At 34.9% G+C, this 22232-nt stretch overlaps 1 protein-coding gene across 3 annotated transcripts; it reads left to right on the top strand.

Annotated features, from left to right (window-relative positions):
- The first annotated feature begins 5534 nt into the window (after nucleotides 1-5534).
- LOC125682971 (uncharacterized) lies at nucleotides 5535-16752 on the top strand. 3 transcript variants are annotated; one of them, XM_048923623.2, is made up of 4 exons: nucleotides 5535-5740; nucleotides 10631-10814; nucleotides 15953-16141; nucleotides 16400-16752. In XM_048923623.2, the coding sequence occupies exons 1-4, from the start codon at nucleotides 5699-5701 to the stop codon at nucleotides 16423-16425; spliced, it is 441 nt and encodes a 146-aa protein (XP_048779580.1). In that variant the 5' UTR covers nucleotides 5535-5698; the 3' UTR covers nucleotides 16426-16752. The 3 variants fall into 3 exon arrangements, with proteins under 3 accessions (XP_048779580.1, XP_048779583.1, XP_048779582.1); XM_048923626.2 differs by lacking the exon at nucleotides 5535-5740 and adding an exon at nucleotides 7086-7159; XM_048923625.2 differs by lacking the exon at nucleotides 5535-5740 and adding an exon at nucleotides 9416-9535.
- Nucleotides 16753-22232: the final 5480 nt, after the last annotated feature.

Below are 22232 nucleotides of genomic sequence, written 5' to 3'. Positions count from 1 at the left end.
AAATACTAAATTCCCAATAGGAATTTATTATTCTAACAACAACACAAAAAAGGGGGGGGGGAGACTAACTTCATAAAAATTGTTAGAATATGTGAGGGATTAAGGGTACTGAATTAGTGCTATTTAAAAAATTACAAAAAATCGATCGGATTGAAATTTATTTTTTTTTAAATCTTTGGTTTTTTCCCCGTGACTAAAAATAACAAGTGCTTCTATCCATTTCCTTTTAACATGTCCGGTAATGCAAACCACGATGACAACCCCCCCCCCTCCCTCATGATAACCAACCCTATGCCACTTGCTAAATAAATTAACGACTGAAAAATCCTTAATTAATTCTAGTTTTGTAAATTGATCTTAATTAATGTATCCTCACAACAACAGCATTCCAGGAGAGGGGCTGAAATAAATGATGTTACAATTTTATTCAATGATTATATGTGAATGCTGAAATATTTCTTCATTGTGTTACAACTAGGATTATGTACAATATTCTAAAACTTGTTATAATTTTCTCTTTTGGAACATACCATTGCTACAAGGGGATTATCATATGAATTTCATTTTTCTAATTAGATAGGTTCGCAGGAGGGGGGGGTATACATGCCAAATAATTTATTTTTAAATGTTCATGATATATTCAAATGCGTTTTGTGTTCAAAGACAGTGCTGTTTAAACATAGTTTTACAAACTTGAAAGGTTTGGGCATTTTTATCATACAATTAGTAACTTGAAAAGATTGAGAGTAGAAAAAAGGAAAGTAGAGGCTGAGAGCATACAGTTCAGAACAGGTCGTGCATCAAAGGTCAAACAAGTCACAGTGAAGGCAGCAGAAATAAAATGTATATATAGCATAAAAATATTTAAATCACATTCATGTATACATGTTTTAATGATATTTAATATAAAACCCTGGGAGAAAATTCATATAATGAGTATTTTGCAAATAGATATTGAACCTGATCAAAGCATGAACATTACAAAATATGTGCATTTATGAAGCTGCGCTCGCTCAAACGGTAGCACCGTCAACATATTACATCCCCCAAGAGTGCGTTCGAAATCGCCGTTCCCGTTGTTCTCGTGCTCCGTTCTTAGAGTCACGAAGGGCGAGAACATTATATATATATATATATATATATATATATATATATATATATATATATATTCCCCATAACTACTCCATGTTTCCATTCTTTATACATTCCCCAAACTCCCCCATGTTTCTATTCTTTATACATCCCCTAAACTACTCTAGGTTTCCATTCTTTATACATCCCCTAAACTACCCCAGGTTTCCATTCTTTATACATCCCCTAAACTACTCCATGTTTCCATTCTTTATACATTCCCCAAACTCCCCCATGTTTCTATTCTTTATACATCCCCTAAACTACTCTAGGTTTCCATTCTTTATACATCCCCTAAACTACCCCAGGTTTCCATTCTTTATACATCCCCTAAACTACTCCATGTTTCCATTCTTTATACATTCCCCAAACTCCCCCATGTTTCTATTCTTTATACATCCCCTAAACTACTCTAGGTTTCCATTCTTTATACATCCCCCAAACTACCCCAGGTTTCCATTCTTTGCACATCCCCTAAACTGCCCCAAGAGTGCGTTCGAAATCGTCGTTCCCGTTGTTCTCGTGCTCCGTTCTTAGGGTCACGAACGGTAAGAACATGTGCGCACGAACGTGTTCTTTGTTCTTCGACCACACTACCTACAGACTCCGTACAGAGGTGGTGTGAGTTCTAGCTGCAATAATGTAGCCCTATCCAATTTTTTTTATTCTGACGTTTTCGGGATAGGGCTACAATTCCATAGGATCTCCGTAATGGTGCAAAATAATTTTAATGATAACCGATAATAAACTCTGTGTATTAGTCCCAAATGTTGTTTACACCAAAAGGAGTACAAACTTTGTGTTCGGGCATGTCTAATAAAGGTGTTTTTCATTAGATATAATGTACAGCATGCAAAATTCTTCGTCTGCTCCGCCATGCTTGTTATCGCGAGATCTCGTAGGCGGATCTAATGAAAAGCCTAAACATTGACAATCAGCGCGAAAATGTAGTTACTCGAGCCACTTCGACAAAGAAAGGAAAATGATATTGTTGCAGAAAGAATTTACACTCTGCTGTTCGGCTTTTAACTTGATATTAAATTCAAACCTTTTCAATACCGACGAAATAGCTTTCCCCTCCATACTTGTCCATTGATGTAAATACTACCTTATATGGCATATGCAAATGACTTGACAACCGGAAGTTGAAACTTCAGTACATCAAACATGGCGCACAAATATGAATCGAGAAATTGGAATTTATCGAAATTGTTGAAAACGGTAGAATAGAGCCTCACAAATCTAAAGTTGCAGGTTGTTAATTCATATATTGACTAAGAAACATAGAATATCATTTTATTTACGTAAAGAAAGTCAGGAAATGTTTAGAATGAGCGGAAATGTTGCGGGAGTGAATCACTCCCGCATTTGCACCATTACAGAGATCCTAAGGAGTTGTAGCCCTCTCCCTATAAAAAAAAAAAAAAAAAATCAGAGAGGGCTACATTATTGCAGCTATGTGAGTTCTTGCACCTCGAACCCGTTCTCGGGTTGCGTGCTCGGCGTTCGGGATCGACAGGAATTTGTACTCGTAAGAAGAACGGCGATCTCGAACGCACTGCAGGTTTCCGTTCTTTATATATTCCCTAAAATACTAAGACATTTATTACTTCTTTGTGACGTAAGCATGGAATACTATATGAAGATATATAAATATTGACAACACATTAGTTAACATAAATACCCGTAGAATTATACCTATCTTTAGGTATCAATCTTAACATTGGACCTACATTTGTGTGAGATATGAAACATACCTTTGTATGTAAACCATGAAACATTATGTAGTGGTTATTTAGTTCATTTCGTGAAGCAATCATTTCCATAACAATTAAACTGATTGACTTAAAAACTATATCCGAGTTATCCCTCTTCATTTACAACAATGTCAACACGTTTACACAGTATCTGTCATTTCGATAACATATTTATCCTCGTGTCGGATCCGATTTCAAGGTCAGTGCATGCTTCTTGTGGATGACCTGACAGAAATATTGTCTGCGAGACTGCAGTATTTCAAATTTTAGACAGTTAAGAAAATAAAGTATCACGAGGCGCGCAAACTATATGACGATTGCATGGGTCTGAAATTTTCAAGACGCCGCATTCAATCGTCTAACTTCTAAGAAATGCGATCATTTGTTGATTGTATTCAGGACTCGAAAACTAGAAATGTAGTGGTAATATGGTATTTTATTTTTAAAAATAGATGCTTTGATATATTTTTGAAGAAAACTCGCCTAGAATTGCATATACAATGTAGTGAGCTTGCGAAAATGATAAAATACCGGTAGCTATGAGCAACATAAACTCAATAATACATTTTATAAAACCTTCAAAGTTTCTATGGACGTTTTTAGCATTTGAAGTATTACTGTAAAACATAAATACTTCAGAACTTTGTTGTAACATTCATATTGACAACGCCAAAGAAAGTATTGCAGTTTCCCCGACAAGTATTTTCAGAAAAATCAATTTCAAAATTCAAACAAATAAAAACAAAAATTATTAATCGGAAGAGCTTAAGTGTTTTTTCGAAAATCATTGATTTCGTGGTTGGCAATCGGAAAAGGAAATCATGCTTCTGGTGTTTCCACCATATTTTGTTGATCTCAATCAATACTATTAATATTCTCTCCTTTCTTAAGAATCAGAAATGTAAAAATATATACAACTTGCCTTTCATGAACATCTTTGAGCAATATCTAGAGCTGAACATAATTTTTGAAGGACATCCGCTGCCAAAAGCAGTTGAAAATGGTTCTTTTGTTAATCATTGAAGGTCTGTAGATAACGTTTTAATTTTAGCAGAAGTATAAAACTATTATATTATAATATTGCTAGGTGTATTCGTTAAATGAAAACCTTGGCACGTTGACCTATTTTCAATGACCCAGTTATAAATACCTTTCCGGTTTGCTCTGTGAGGAGAAAAATCATTGTAATCTGCCAAGTTAGTATGACTTTTAATATCTAAAACGCTCTGGTAAGTAGGGTTAATAATGTATAATAATAAATATATTCTTATATCAGCTATTGAAGAGATAAGTAGTCATGATTAAGTATACTATTTGATAGTGTTTAAATTCGAGAACCTTTCTTGATATTATCATGACACATTTCCTTTTTCGAAGGTTGCGATTCCCTATCATTGAAATCTTCGCAACCCATGCAATAAGCTAAGCATGTTAATAAAGATTTTTCTTCGAAATACTATAACAGAAATAGTTCTATAGTTTAGATTTTCCCTTTGGATATATAACAGCTTGCAACAAAATTGGACTCAACTGAAAAAAAGAAGGAAATATTTCTATTGAAAAATCTGTTGAACACAAGAATTCAGAATGTTAGTCGGTGTAAACAATGAAATAGGGTAAATAACAATACCGATACGGTCGCGGTAGCTCAGTGGTAGAGCGTTTGGTTCGTAACCGGGAGGTCGTGAGTTCGAGTCCCGCTCGTCCCATGTCAAGCCTAAGACGTAAACATAAATTATGATTGTTCCTTTGCCAAGCGTTCGGTATTTAGAGGTGAGATTCACAGGTCTTTTGGATATGACCTTAAAAACGGGGGCCACGTGTCGTGGCAGGCATCGGCACGGGAAAGAACCCACACTACTATGGTCGTAAGCGCTAATCATAGGTTTAATTTGTGGTACTTCACCTACAATTGGTGACATCTCAATATGAGTCAAAAATTCTCAACGAGGACATAATATAAACAATCAACCAACAAACCTATCCACAAAATTTGTACCTTAACCCCCCCCCCCCCCAAATCAAATTATTTATTTTGAAGCCATTTTATAAAATCCACACGTATATAGGTATCTTATTGCGCATGCGTACTCATTCTTACAACTATAGAAAAAGGTTACTTAACAACCAATTATCCTCATAGGGTATTAGACTAATTACACAAATGAACAGTTGCACAGTGACCTGGCAACAGGGGAAATGGATTGGGTACAACTTGCAAAGGAAATTGAAGATTCTTTAAAAGCAAATTTTAGATATCTGAGTAAATACATTTACATTGTAGTATATATATTTCTTTCCAGCTTTTGTGAATGTCTAGGCATTACTTCTAGTTTCTTTATTTTTTCTTATATGGTAAAACTTGTGCATTTTCTTCTCACCTTAAGACTTTATATATTTCGAAACATCTCATTTTTGGTATATATTTAGAATTGGCTGCCATTGACTAAGTCTACTGCGCCTGTCGTTGTCTCATAGCAATTTGTGGGAGAGAGCATTCATAATAAATCGCAATGACTCAATGGCAAATTAAATAGTTATTTGACCGAGTAATTAAGAAAATTAGTAAGCTGTTGATTCTTACACAGCCCCCATTGTGTTTGCCCTACACAATCGTCTCTTCCAGCAATTATTGCCGACTGGGGGAATCCCGCGCCTCTCGGTTTAATTTGCATTTTATGAAAGAGAGTATCACACACGGTTTTTTGTGATTAAATATTTAATATGCATCCCTTATAAATTGCTTCAGACGTGTAAAACATCATTTGGTGGGATTATATTTTTGGATTTGTGAAGCATGTGAAAGAGAAATGAACATGTCTGTTACGTCTACGTCAGAGTCGACACTGAAGGTACGGAGATATACTAGCTTTATGTTCTTTACAAGTTCTTTTGCAGTTTCATTGGAAATATGAAGAGCAAGGTAAAGTTCTTCTTACGGTAATGTTAGACCGCTGCGATCTATCTTAATCGTTGAAACACTTAACGACTGTTCTTCTGTAACCCGGTATTAGAAGTAAAATTTGTGATCTCTCTAAGAGACCTTGTAGCCGACAATCCGTTTCACGTTAGGTGTTGGTACCTTAAAGAATTTAACCATGACGTCATTAGCATAAGTCCACAGCATACCTGTATGTTTTTAGACTATACACATTTGTAACATGATTTATGCTCCGTAAGTTTGCGTTTTCCCTCAAGATCCCAAAAATTCAAACGAATTCCTTAATATCTGAATAAAAATTTGAACGTTAAATCTTATATGACAAAAGCTTAAATATACTTACCACTAATTTCCGTGATTTCTTAAAGTGTGTCGTCACAAGTATTTTATCGTCTGTTTGTTTGGGTGTGTTCTGGCTGTGATTTCTCTTTAAAAATCTCAAACTTTTTCTTTCATTTGAGTAACATCATAGACTTATTAAGTCCAAGTTTCGATTTAACCGCCCCCCAACCTACTGTAATTTGATTCAGAATTTCAAAAATTCGGTAAAAGTCTAATATTGATATGATATTATGTCTTTCGAACACTAACAGTTTTCTAAGATTTATTGACATTAACTAATTAATTTTTTTTAATAAAAAGAAAAGTATACCGTGTAAAATCGTTATAGGAACCAAATCAGACGCAAACCATGTACATACATACATGAACATTTCTTGTGACACTTCACCTTAAAGTAATGAAGTCACACTCTCTATTGGACTTTAAGAAACAAACAGCCGTATTAATCATAAGATATTGAGCTTTATGACGGAAGCCTCAAATATTATAGTTATTGTCAATATTCTTTTCAAAAGAGCAATTTGCGAAATAAACCGCTCAAAATGTGTAGAAAAGATTAAGAAAGACCATACATTTAACGTGTAAAATCATTATTTGAAGTATTTTCATCGTAGCGTCTGTGGTCATTTCAATCAGACATTAATTGAATAGTGCAGCTATATGCTGTAGTCTGAGTTGTATTCAAATTATTATACAACAGTACAAGAATGAGAACACGTACTCGAGAAATGTTTCCTAGAGACATATCTGAGTTTCGCGCAAATGAACTGTTGTCAGCTATCGTCATGTCTTCGGAGTGTCATCTCTTACTATTAAATGTCCCGAGGAAACAATTACTGCACAATCAGCACGCGATATATACCATTGTCTCTTCTGTTTTTGCAGTGTTGGTGTTTTGAGAGTATTCAATATGGATTTGATAGTCTGATTTGTCTGGTTATTGGAGCCAAAACGGGAGGATAATGAGTGTCAAAAGAAGGCTTTTTAAGTACACTTTTTCTACAGCTTAGTAAAATACAATTGTTTTATTTTGCAACGGAATGTAAGGTTCAATGTGCTTTACCACTAAACTCCAGAACAGAAAATCGACCACAAAGGTTGTTACATTGCCGTTTATCATCAATTTAAGGCTTAAATTTGTTAGATCTAAACGGAAGTTTTTCAATGTATAAAAACTGATTTCATAAGACTATCTGAAAGAAATAAAGTATTTTGGCAATGAAAAATTCTAAACACAATTAACCTTATAGGAAGTTATGGTACGATATTGAAAACTTTTGAATAACAAATATCAATACTGTATCTTAATAAGTAATAATTGTAGTGCTCGCACGCTGAATTGAATTATTTTCAAAGTAGTAATATTTGATGTAATGTGCCATAATATATTTGATAAGTGTTGAAAATCAAATGTGGTTTCTCAAAATTCCGAGGAACTTTTAGTAAATATAAAATTAGAATTCAAAATGTAAAACTTTCCAACTGATAATGCAACCATTCATCCCGATAAAGTAAAAACTAGGTGTTTTGACATCTTAGAAATCTGCTTCTTCAATGTAAAACTTATACGGTACCAATTTTGATACACCAGATGCGCATTTCGACATATAATGTCTCTTCAATAAACATGGAACTCGAAAATATTCAAATCTTGTGACCAATTGTTGAATATTGATCTGACTCTACGTACAAGTACTCTTAAGTTAATGTTAGAAAGATATTACAGCTTCGCAATGACATAATCTATGTAGATTTTGAAGATCTGGTCTTCAAATAGTCTGTAGGAATTCCCATGGGCACAAATTATGCTCCGTTATTAGCCGAACTGATTTTATATTCCTATGAAACAGAATTTATTCGAGAAGAAAACGTTGCTATGCTATTGCCCTCAACTGAACATTTAGATCCATTAACGACGTTTTACATATCAATAATATTTATATAGTCTTCCAACTATGTTTCACATGTGAATGTTTTACTGAGCATAGAGGTTAATGGCAAACTAACAACTCAGTTATGACAAACAGAATTACTTCAGCTTTCCAGGAGAGTGCGTGTTTGGCTTGTTCTCAAACGCCGTGACTCAGTGGTTAAAGCGTTCTCTTAGTGACTTTGGAGGTCGAGGGTTTAAACCCCAAGTGTGCCTTTCCCGCGTCAAATCTACGATGTAGAAATAGATAGTGACTGCTTCTTCTAAAAACAGAGGTCATGGCAGGCGTGGCATGATAAAGAACCCTCTCTACTAGGGCCACAGGTGCTAAGTAAAGCTCTTTGTGGTACTTCACCTACAAGTGGTGCGTCTCATTACAAGTGAGAAAGACTCGAAGAGACGTAAAATAAAACAAGCAAACAACAACTATTCGTTAGAGGGTTTACATTTATAAACTATTCGTTAGAGGGTTTACATTTATAAACTATTCGTTAGAGGGTTTACATTTATAAACTATTCGTTAGAGGGTTTACATTTATAAACTATTCGTTAGAGGGTTTACATCTATAAACTATTCGTTAGAGGGTTTACATTTATAAACTATTCGTTAGAGGGTTTACATTTATAAACTATTCGTTAGAGGGTTTACATTTATAAAATATTCGTTAGAGGGTTTACATTTATGAGATTGATTACAGTTCGTTATTTTTACTTGTACCATGTATCAAATTGAATTTTAACATGAACGAAGACTAAAAGTACTGAACATGTTTGCTGGTGCTGATCCTTGTAACGTCTGAGTGGTGATTTCCTGCATATAAAATTAGAACCCTGTACAATATGACGTCCTGTGTACTTTCTGTTTCTTTGTATGTCAGTGATTTATAGGAATGATAATAACAATTTGGTTGACGATGCTTTAAATTTTGGTTTCTACTTTAAAAAATTCTTTACATAAACACAAAACATTATGGCAATGTATCTGAATTAAATTTTATGATTAAAGAATAGTTTCAAGATAAAGTGAAGAAAATGAATCATGAAAGAAGAGTTCCCGAAGAAAAGTTTACTGTATGACCCATTCTTATAATATGTCCTGGAGTTTAACAGGAAATTATTTTAATCACGCTCATCCAGATTTAGAACAAAGTAATGAAATTAAAGCAAATTTGAAACAAATTGATAAAGTTTTATATAACAACATATCCGCTGATAAGCAACAAAACCGTACGAAAAAAGCATGTCATTAATAAAAGCGCCGATTTATCTCGACAGGTGCTTTAACGCTTCCATAGCGAGTCGAGGAGTAAGTATAGAACTTCTAAGTATTTATTTTTTCACTGCCAAATCAAGATATCAGGCACCACATTGATCAGTTTCCATTGGAAGTTGTATTGGTTTATTGTGTCATTTGGCCAAGATTTCATTTACTAGGTGAGAGATTACATGTGCATTATAAAGAAAAAATGTCGGAATGTTATTTCCTGTGTAAAGTAAAAAAAACCCAGGAAACTGGCATTCATTTGTGTAAAAGTAGTTTCTTTTATAAGACGCTAAACAGTAAAATTTTCTTTTGATAAGATTCTTAATCAATCAGGCTTAAGAATATCACAGTACCACTTGATGTTCATTTTAATAAAAAAAAATAAAAAAATCGTCCATATCTACACAAAATGGATATGAAAATGCATTTTGCATAAACTGAAAATTATCAACGAAATTCCGTAGAAGCGTAATACACGTCTCTAGCTTATCAGAAAATCATTTGTAAGTCACCAGTAACCGGGGAAGGAGTTAAACAATACGTTAGTGCTCCGACCTTTAAGCCTTTTGTGTCGCAAGAATCCCAAGAGAGTGTTATTTGTTTTTTCGTTATACCAGAGTTTCCTACTAATTAGATGTTAAAACATATCAATTATCTAAATTGTGATGACAAAAACTGGATAGAAATCAGCTTTGTGAATCATGTTAACTCTTATGGGGTTTTCAACGAAGATACTTGGCAAATTATAATCAATTGATAGAATTCAATTAGCAAACAGATCGTGCAGTTGGGAAATTCCTTCTCAAGTGAGTGACAGAAAACCAAGCAAAAATTATCCGGTCAATATGGAAGGGTTCTATAGATAAACTTACAACACCAAACTAGTACTAAAGATCAAATTAACATGTATATCTCACACCCAGACAATGCTTAACAGATTAACATGTATACTCACACCCAGACAATGCTTAACAGTATTTATGGCGTTTTATTTTGCTTCACTCACTTTTATTTAAGAAAAATGTACACAATTATATTTATTATTCGAAATATTGGGCTCACGGCGGGTGTGACAGATCAACAGGGGATGCTTACCCCTCCTAGGCACCTGATCCCACTTCTGGTATTTCTAGGGGTCAGTGTTTGCACAACTTTTAATTCTGTATGTCTTATAGGAGTTATGAGATTGATCGTTATCTACACCTTTTCATTCAAAGGAATTCAGTTCCATGTAATGCGGTAAAAATATTAATTTATCTTTTTAGGTGATGTGTCAAAAAAGTCTTGGACTGGTGTATGCCTTCAGCATATTCTCGTTAGTGGTCACCTCAGTATTCCCTCAACCCGCTACAACTATTCTATGTGAAAGAAGATGCGAGTCATCTACTCCAAACCTAGCCCGCCTGAAGCTGCTGTGGCACAGGATGTCAAAAAGAATAGGAAAAGATGGTATGTTGCAGTCTTAATCCTAATTTTTCTTTGATTGAGGTTTTATGATTGATGTTTGCCATAACATATCATGTGTAATTATCTAATGTAACTTATCTAAAGTAATAATCTAATGTAACATATCAAATGTAATACATCTAATGTAACTTATCTAATATAATCATCTAATGTAACTCATCTAATGTAATATATGTAATGTAACTTATCTAATATAATCATCTAATGTAACTCATCTAATGTAATTATTTAATCTAATTATCTAATGTAATATATCTAATGTAACTTATCTAATGTAATATATCTAATGTAACTCATCTAATGTAATAATATCTAATGTAACTTATCTAATATAATTATCTAATGTAACTCATCTAATGTAATTATTTAATCTAATTATCTAATGTAATATATCTAATGTAACTTATCTAATGTAATATATCTAATGTAACTCATCTAATGTAATTATTTAATCTAATTATCTAATGTAATATATCTAATGTAACTTATCTAATGTAATATATGTAATGTAACTTATCTAATGTAACTTAATTGATTAGTAATTAGAATTATTATCTCATTAGTGTAGAAAGTAAAGTTTTTGTAGTTCTGTCTAGCCCGATTATTAGGTTCCACTTATAAGTAAACTAAGATCTAAGATATTCTAGTCATTCTAGCCCGTCGGGGCTTGGTGGGAGGTTTTGTTTTAACACCCACAACACATTATCTATAGATCAATCTAAAACGTATAGCTCATCAGTACAAGTAGATATAGAAACAGGTTCAGACTAAATTTATAAGTTAGCGGGGCAGCTGATGTTGTAAGGAAAGATTAGGAGTTCTAGATAAGCTGAATGACTAGATCCACACCACTACAATAAGCTGAATGACTAGATTCACACCACTACAATAAGCTGAATGACTAGATCCACACCACTACAATAAGCTGAATGACTAGATCCACACCACTACAATAAGCTGAATGACTAGATCCACATCACCACAATAACTGCAGAAATAATAAACACTGTATATGAAGAATGAATTTAGCGAGTTTGTATTTTATAACGTATCATCATGTGTTGTATGATGTAAAACTTATACGGTACCAATTTTGATGCACCAGATGCGCATTTCGACAAATAATGTCTCTTCAGTGATGCTCAACCGAAATGTTTGAAATCCGAAATAACAATGAAGTTTTAGAGCTATTATAGGGAAGAACAGTGTGCCAAAAAAGTGGAGTCACTGGAGTGAATGAATATTTAATATATCAATATAATTGTAAAGCAATAAAATGTAATTCTCCATAGTCTAAACGATAAGTTGATAATGAGTCAAACAAGAAAGTGATGAAATCAAAAAAACAAAAAACAAAAATGCAGAACGTATACAATTATATACATTATTGCATTACAAGTCGATATTATAGGGTTATTGAACTTATATCGGTGAATATTGGCACGAGTTGGCTGTGAAAATGCACGAGCTTGCGAGTGCATTTTGACAACCAACGAGTGCCAATATTCACCTATATATGTTCAATAACCCTTTTATTATATAGCTAAAATATTTGGTTGTTAAGTTATATCCATTTTCACTCAAACTACTCCAAAATAGACGAGAATTCATCAATATTGCCAGTGTGCAACAACAGCATGCATTTCTTAACTGTTCAATATTTAACCCGTCATTAATGCATGAAGCAAACTGATTTTGTAAATGGGGACATCATAATTTATGAAGAGTAAAACATAATGCTTAAGTAAATATCAAATACCGGCTCTGTCAGATTCGGAGGACCGTCGTCTGCCATTTTTGCTTGTTTACGTCGTTACGGTAACGTCAATATTGAACGCTCATACTCGGAATGTTTCGGGCGCATACAATTTACGCAATGTAAAGTTAGCGTTCAATAAATTCTCAGGATATTGAACGCTAACATTCTCTAGATTTTACGCAGATTTTATATTAGACTATTTATTAGCTACATAATAAAGAGCATAATTATCAGCAATCTGCCCGTCAATATACACAGCACCGAGCGTTAAACACACTTCTTGCATTTTTTTTTTTTTTTAAAAGTGATGAAAATTAAAACTAACTTTATTTTCTAATAGGCGAAATGAATACACTTTACAAAGTGGTATGTATAGAGGATATTCAATGCTTTGTAGTTGGATATGGAATTTATTTCACGAGTAAGACAGGATTATTTTTTTTTTTCACGAGTGCAAATATTTAAAAAGTCCTGTCTTACGAGTGAAATAGATTCCATATCCAACAACAAAGCGTTGAATTTTCTGTTTATTACATTTTCTTTGGTTTTAGAACATGTTTATTTCACTTTTAAAAAGGATGTATAGTATTACAAATGACGTCACAGTCAGTTAATATGACGTCACAATCATTTGTTATTTTCACTAGAGAATATATCATTTTTATTCAATGGATAAATAATAGGATCTCCCATGGTTTGTGGTTTGATATGATTTATGTTCAACAAGTTGTGTGTTCTATCCCCGAGCCTTGGCGAATGGATAGAAAACACATTAGAAGTTGAATATATAGAGGGTATTCAATGTTATGCTGTTGGATAGAGAATTTAATTCACGAATGAGACAGGATTTTTAAAAAATAAATTTTCACACGTGCAAAGATTCGCACTTGTATAAAAAAACAAACCAAAAAAGCCTTGTCTCACTCGTGCAATAAATTCTATATCCAACAACAAAAACATTGAATTTTCTATTTATTGCATTTTCTTCGGTTTTCCTTTAAATAGCACTTTTAGCTGTCCCTGTATAAATAATTGATAAATAGATAGCTGCAATAATGTAGCCCTCTCGGATTTGGGGGGGGGGGGGGGGGGGGGGTGCTACAACTCCTTAGGATCTCCGTAATGTGATTAACTCCCACAACATTTTCGATCATTCTAAACATTTGTTGACTTTCTTTACGTGAATAAAATGATATTCTATGTTTCTTAGTTAATATATGAATTTACAACCTACAACTTACGATTGGTGAGGCTCTATTCTACCGTTTTCAACAATTTCGATATATTCTAATTTCTCGATTCCATATTTGATGAATTGAAGTTTCAACTCCCGATTGTCAATTGCAAGTTATTTGCATATGCCATATAAAGTACATGTAGTATTTACATCAATGAACGAGTACAGAGAAAGCTATTTCGTCGGTATCGAAAAGGTTTTAATATCACGATAAAAACGAACAGCAGAGTGTAATTCTTTTCTGCAACCATATGATGTTCCTTTCTTTGTCAGAGTGGCTCGAGTAACTACATTTTCGCGCTCATTGTCAATGTTTAGGTTTTTCAGTAGATCCACCTACGAGATCTAGCGTAATAAGCATGGCGGAGCAGACGAAGAATTTTGCACGCTGTATATAATATTTGATGAAAACACCTTTATCAGACATGCCAAAGCACAAAGTTGTGACTCCTTTTGGTGTAAACAACATTTGAGACTAATACACGGAGCTTATTATCGGTTATTGATAAAATTATTTTGCACCATTACGGAGATCATATGATTTATCCCGAAAACGTCAGAATAAATAAGAATATGATAGGGCTACATTATTGCAGCTAATAAGTAAAGATACCTTGCACCGCGCGAGGTGCATACCGACGAAGCGAGAATTCGCTATCTTCGTTCTTACGTACATTGTATTCTATTGGTGGAGTTTGCAATGAATGTTGATAACAGATTGATTGATTGTATCTTGCTCGAGAATTTTTCACTCATATGGGGACGTCACCAAGACCGGTGAAGGGCTTCAAATTTAGGCCTATGCTCGGCGCTTATGGTCATTGAGCAGTGAGGATTCTTTAGCGTGCCATACTACTGTGACACGAGTCATCCGTTTTTAAGGTCATCTCCGAGGACCCGTCACACCTGATGCCGAGCGTTTGGCGATGGAATTGTCACTAGTTGTTTTAACGACTTAGATCTAGGTCTGTCGCGGCCGGAATTTGAACCCCGGCCTTCGGCATGGGGGGCGAACGCTCTAACCTCTCGGCCACTGCGGCGGTGTGTAGGCAACATATATGTTACTGTAGGCTTACTGTATGTAGGCTTCACAGAACAAGATCGACTTTTGAGTCGCTCCGACAGAAAGTATTGGAAATTTTAAATTTACGCCTAACATCACACAAAATACGTCATATACCCGAAAAAAACCCTATATAATTTGCCGTTTTCGCATTAAAAAACCGTTTTCAACTACATCATAACTTAACATAGCATCCAGCATTGTCGCCAAGTATGTCCAACACATTAAAATGTAAACAATTCATAGATCCATGTCAATCGGTATGACGTGACGTCATCTGGTATATTTTGCAAGACATGACGCAGTTTATGCTTTGACAGGCGGATCAAGCAACCCCCCTCCCCAGTGAAAATTAAATTATATCTGGGTATTCAAATTGGTGAATAAAATAAAATAAAATATAGCGTAGAATGAAAGTGAACCTATGTAGCGGATAAATATTGCTGTGAAAATAACACTTTTGTTATTTTCAGTGTGAAAATAACAGCTTTTATTCAATGGATAAATTCCAGTATTTCATCGGTCTGTTCCATTCTATTTTTGAAGGTAAATCAAGTATATTTAGATCTCCCTTCACGACGATACATGTGATGACACGCAGCTAGGTGCAGTTTTAGCACAAGGTGCTCAGTATCTTGAAATTGGTCAATTTAACAGCAGCAGTGGGTACAAAGTACATGAAGCTTTGATTGCCACCCTTGTTTATCATTGCATTTTATTTAAATACAAAAAGAAGCTAAAGAGCATTCAATTTGTTCTCACGTTTGTAAGAAATTTTTGATATGTCAGATTTTACGTCGAGTTTTCCTTTGTTGGACTTGTGACAATCTAATACTGTTGTGAAGATCCCTGTTATATTGCAGTGATTGATTCTTAGTAACAAAAGGATACAATAACGTTTAATGTAACAGGGAAAACTCAATGGCTTCTCTGCCTGTTACCCCATCTATTACTTGTCCATCATTTCACAGCTAGATACGTAACAAGTTTATTTTCGTCGATATTGCAACATATACATTAGCAGCTTAGCGGAAGTAACGATATTGGTGATCTCTTTGCAGATATGTCGTTTGCAGCATTTATTCAGTCCTTAATTGCCGCTTCGGAGAGATACAGCCGACTGGAACCTGTTGGAAATTATTTAATAACGATGATTGACAGATACCAGGATTGCGTGAAAGCTTGTGAACATCAACACAGTAAAAGGGCTGACGAAAGGGCCTCCGATTCTTTTATTAGAAAACAATTTTGTACGTATCTCTTAATTTCATAGTAAGAGTCTAGTATGTCATAATGACTGAACAGATTAAAATGGAAAATGGAACTTTATTTTCTGCTTTGTCTGTTTGTTTTTTCTTCTTTTTTTTCTCTTTAAAGAATTACAATTACTAATGTAGATCAACTTATGAAATTCAAAACATCGCAAAATAAAATCATTCTTTATTTTTCAAACGTTTTATTGCTCAAAAACATAGTATATACAAATCACCTATGGTTTCTTTCTTTAGGCATTTCCCATGGATTTTGCTTATGACAAGGAACAGTTTATTACCCAGTGTCCATTTCGGTGCATCGAGAACTTCCGTAAATCGAAAGCAGGATTTATCCATTTTGTAGCCTACAAACTTAAAACTCAGAATGGTAAAAGACAAGTTCTACTTTCACTTACCTCAATCGGCAAAGTAGAATTTACGCTAAGTGGACAATATTGCTATCGGTGATATATTATCGTGTTTATAAAATACTGCAGTTCTAAATGCAGATTTATTTCGAACTAACTTGAGGTTCATCTTTAAATATCTTTTTTGCCTGTATATTTTGAATGAAACTGTATTATGTGAAAATAAATCGTCAGCCTGTATCCAGTGTCGTGTTCTACAAAGCGTAACCCCGTGCTTGTTTTCTCATAGTAAGAAATTAAATACTTTCTGACATGTTTCATTCCAACTGAGGCCGTTCTTTGGACATTGATTTTGACAACGAATTACTCTGTTTACCCGCTCGAAATATAGGGTTCACGGCGAGAGTGACCGGTTGACAGGGGATGCTTACTCCTCCTAGGTACCTGGTCCCACCTTTGGTATGTCCAGGGTCCGTGTTTGCCCTATTCTTATTTTTGTATTCTTTGTGGGAGTTGTGAGAATGATTACTGTTCACTATCTTCACCTTTACCCATTCCCTCAGCCCTATCATATCACCGGTCTCGTCCACCACGTGTCGAGGGAGACACCATCAAATGCCAAGTCTTTAGATACGTAACCGGATGCGATGGCTCATTGGTTAGAACGTTGGTTTTGTAACCGGAAGGACGTATGTTCGAATCTTATTAATGGCCTGGCCAAGACATGAGAATAGGTAATGTCTGCTCTTTTGCCAATCATTCGGTATACTTAGAAGTGAGAGTCGCGGATTTTTTCGTATGAGACCCATGTGTCATGAGCAGGTGTTGGCAAGATAAAAATCCCTCATCGCTACGTCCCTGAGAGCCATGCATTGATCAAACTTTGCAACATTTCACATACTGTACATGTACATTGTACTGGTGATGTTTTAGAGTGAGTGAAAAAAAAAATCTCGAAGGGACTTGGATTGTTGTATTTTCTAATATTCTATATTCTAAGAAACTGAAATAAGATTTCCTCTCTCGTGTAACGGTATTTAAAAACATTCACAAGGGATATATTTAAGTGTGGCGGTCACGTCATCAAATCCGTTGAAGATCTTTATGATTTTTTACTAATGATTATTCGTGTTGCCATACTTCTTTTAAAAATAATGCTTATATTTTAAAGTGGATTAAAGATAGCAGGTTGGAACGAAGTTTTAAAATGGAAAGGGTTCAATAAAGCTTTTGAAAGTTGGAGAATTTCCAACTGAGCTCATACTCGTATTTCACAACTAGGCATAGCTAATTGTGTTGTGGATTTGTTATTGAAAAAGTAAAGTAGACTTCCTTTCTAAATCATCGACATATTCTTGTTACACCCAGGTCATCTGTATTTATCTGATCAATGTCTCAAACCAACCTCTAACATTATAACCTTTGACCTCTCAAATTTGAAGCTATTTTGTTTTTGGTATGCTTCTGTAACACAAGAATAATACAAATACCAACATCAAAATGTGTATTAATCAAAATCTTAAAGTTAAGCTTTATTGTTCTGATATAATTGGATGATAAAGTTCTAAAATGAACAGGTTTAGTACTCAAGGGTTACAACATCAAGTAACACCGATTATGAAAAGTGCCATCCTTCTTAGAAAATATCTGTTTCTTTTCAATGAATGCATACCATACACCACGTCACGAAAATAACATTAAACCCATTATATTATTAATTTGGTAGACATCGATTTCTGCAAGAAATATCTCGTATATTACACCACAATTCATTTCTACTGAGGGTATTTTCATTTCCTGTTTTGATTTACTGTAAGAAATTGCCGTTGCTGTTATTGGTAAAGGTAAAAAGTACACCCATTGTGGGTTTCCTGCACCGAGTTCAGTTGGGGTGCTTTCTTTCCAGGAGGACATCACTAAGCATGAATTTCTGTAAAATCAATCTGAATTTCGATGCATTTGTGTTCATTTGTTTGGTTCACTGCCGGTGAAGGGCTGCAAAATTTAGGCTTATGCTCGGCGCTTACGGCCTTTGAGCAGCTGCCGTGACACGGGGACTCGGTCTCATCCGAAGGACCGCCTCTTACAACAAGCAAGGATCTATGGTAACCCGGATCCTCACAGGACTGTGTTCATTCGAAACAAGTTATTTATAATAACTGTCTTTCATGAAATCCATAGTTATAATGCTGATATGTCATTTCAATTCCATTTGACGGTGTGGCTACAACTGTAAACTCTCTTCAGATCAATAAAAATCGGAAGCACAAACTCACTTTATAATATAGTTGGCAAATAGCTCATCAGAACTAATGTTAATTTTTCTACACCCAACTTAAATTAAAGATTATTTTATTTCCGAAATGAAAGTTTTGGGGTATGAAATGGGATGGTCACGTGATAAAACTACATGACTTAACACCTGGGTTTCAAACTGGCGTCAAGCGTTGTGATCTCTTTCTACTTTGTATGCATTGTCCTTTGTTATATAAACATACATGTAACAAAGAAAATAGCTTCAATTTTAAATGACCTTCTGGGGAGGTTCAAGGTCATAACGTTAGACACCAGCTCGAATCAGAAACATCGATCAGAAACAATACGACCAGAGTGTAACAATAATCTACCAGTAGTTTGGAGAGGAATGTTAGCTCATTACTTTAGCATTAAAAAAGAAAAACCCACAGCAACACGATTAGCTAGGCGAAGGCCTAGTTTCAAAAAATTAGTCTACGTACCATTCAAAATTCTTCAACGATCAAACCTTCAATAGAGACGCCTTCTTACTTCATCTTATATGCACATTAATATTATATTACATTCTTTTAGAATGATGACGACAAAAATCCTCAGTTAAAATAATCCTAATTTGCAGAGGTTTATCATGATAGCAATTCAGAGGCCGGATTCAGAAGAATTTTGATTTGGGTTTCGAGATAAGACCTTCTGTGTACTTATGTCGGAGGTACGTTTAGTGGAACTTTGAATGTCCGAGTGGAACTTTGAATGTCCGAGTGGGACAGAGTGGACCTACAGTCAGTAAGGAAGACGATAAAATGTATTAAAGGGGGGGGGGGTGTTCTTTAAATATTTAAAAATAGGAAATATAAGATACAATCAAAAGAAATATTTTACCAAAGTGGAAACCAAAAAACAACACCAATATGTCATGTTTGCAAGTAATATCCGGGATGTGATACGTACGAGCAACGAAAAAACGTGATATTTAACAAGAATTCCGTGTATTTAATTTGATGAAACTGCATATGCGAAACTTACTGGGCACATTCACTTGTGCAATGATGAATATTTGTCGCACTCCCGCATGTAAACAAATTGTTTCGCGCCTCACAGTATGTATGAGAGCTCTTCAAAGGGAAATGACCCGGACGTATTGCCTGTTCGCCAAAATTGCCTATATACAATGTAAGTATTAAAACCTATTTTGAAATCTCCATTGGACAATGAAGTGTGCGGTACGTGAACAAATCTACTTAAAGGGCCTTCGGACTTCACAAGATTTGGTCATGTGACCTCCCAGTAAAGTTTTTAGAATGATTATTTCTTAAACGAAAATTACAAAAATGTAATTGTTTTATCTTATAAAAAAAAAAATCCCTGTTACGTGTTTAATAAAAAGATCTTACGACTATGGTCAAAATTAAGAGACCTTATACTCTCTTCATAATTCGCAATAATTTGCGGGGCATTGAATGAGCATAGGATTGGTATTCATGGCTGATATAACGTGCATACATTAACGTGTAAGGGGAACGATTTTTATGCCACCGGAATCGAAGATTCGGAGGCATTTAGTTTTTGGCCCGTCCGTCTGTCTGTGGCAAAAAACTTTAACCTTGGTCATATCTTTTACACCATAAGAGGTATTGATTGATTTCATATTCTTTAACGTCCCGCTCGAGCATTTTACACTCATGGAGACGTAACCATTGCTGGTGAAGGGCTGCAACATTTAGGCCTATCCTCGGCGCTGACTAAAGATTACCGAGTTTACCTTTTCATGGTATAGGGCTTATGACGGGTGTGGGTCAACAGTGTATGCTTACTCCTCCTAGGCACCTCCGTGTTTGTCCTTAATTTTGTATCATTTAGATGATATATGAGATTAATCACTGTTTCTTATCGTCATTTGCGCACCTAGTTCTGCAATATGATCATATCAATAGTTTTTAAAAACTAGATTTTGAAAGTGATATAACCTTGTTTTTAAGAACCTTGCTAATTGGATTCATGCAATTACATACAGCGGGGATATGAGTGAAATTAGCGCGTGTCATTAATTCTATATGTATGTCAATCCGACTTAAGGTAAAATGGTAAATTATTTACATGACAGATGTGCTAATTCACTTTCTATCAAGATTACGAGAGTAAGAAAGTGATGTGGAATACAGAACAACGTGTAAGAAAAAAAAATATCATGAAAGGGTAAGAATTCCTCAGGGCGACCCCAGCCATCACGAAGTTTATATAAAAACAGGCCAGCAAAACTCACATATTTTGCCCAAAGTATTTTCAACATTTAATCTTATAGTTTAGATTGACAGAAACAACCACAGCAACCTTTAATCATATTCCACCAGAAATTGGAACTGTCATGTCCATATTTCCTATCCACTTGAAATACTACGAGAGCCGATTAGGATCACTTAAAAATCTAAAAAAAAAAAAACAACAAAAAACAAAAAACAAAAAAACAAAACAAAAACAAGGCGTATAATAATTGAATCAAAGGCGTTATAACGCAAAATAAAGGCATATTAACGCAACACAAAGGCGTAATAACGCGAACGAAAGGTGCAATAACGCGAAAGAAAGGTGTAATAAGTTAAACGCGAAAGAAAGGTGTAATAACGCGGGTTTAAAAGGTGAAATAAAGCAAAACAAAGACGTTATAACACGAATGAAAGGCGTAATTACCCGATACAAAGGAATATTAAAGCGGATTCAGGAAGTGTTACTCAGTATTACGCGAGAGGAAGGCTAATAATGCGAATGAAAGGTATGCAATATAAACGGTGTACGTTGAATATTATGTTATAATGTATTTTGCAGAATGATCAATACAAACAATTTATAAAGCTATATTTCGAGTTGGGATTTAGCAACAAAGAAATTCTAGGGATATTAGCTCATCAGATGGAATTATCATCAGCATTTCTAAAAGATGGTACCCCTACAGCCTTATACTGAGGACTGAAAACAATACCCATACAGCCTCATATTGAGGGCTGAAAACAATACCCCTACAGCCCCATACTGAGGGCTGAAAACAATACCCCTACAGCCTCATACTGAGGGCTGAAAACAATACCCCTACAGCCTCATACTGAGGGCGGAAAACAATACCCCTACAGCCCCATACTGAGGGCTGAAAACAATACCCCTACAGCCTCATACTGAGGGCTGAAAACAATATTCCTAGGGGTCCCCTATCTTGCCTGAATATTCCTTTTGTGGACTCTTCTGCGATTAAGTTATTGACATTCATTATGACCTACATGATGTAAACTTTGGTACTTTCAGTTAAGCTCAACTACCCTTAAATGCCTATGTGAGCTATTTTCAGGGTTCTATTTGATCAGTTTTGTTTCATTAGATCACCCCATATTCAATCATTAGAGAGGTCTGAAATGTGGCGTCACCCTCGGGAGGCCCCAGGTGGTACCCCTTCAGCCCCATACTGAGGGCGGAAAACG

The sequence above is a fragment of the Ostrea edulis genome, chromosome 6 (assembly GCF_947568905.1).
Source record: "Ostrea edulis chromosome 6, xbOstEdul1.1, whole genome shotgun sequence".
In the NCBI taxonomy this organism is placed as follows: Eukaryota; Metazoa; Mollusca; class Bivalvia; order Ostreida; family Ostreidae; genus Ostrea; species Ostrea edulis.
This window is presented reverse-complemented; position numbering and strand designations above follow the sequence as displayed.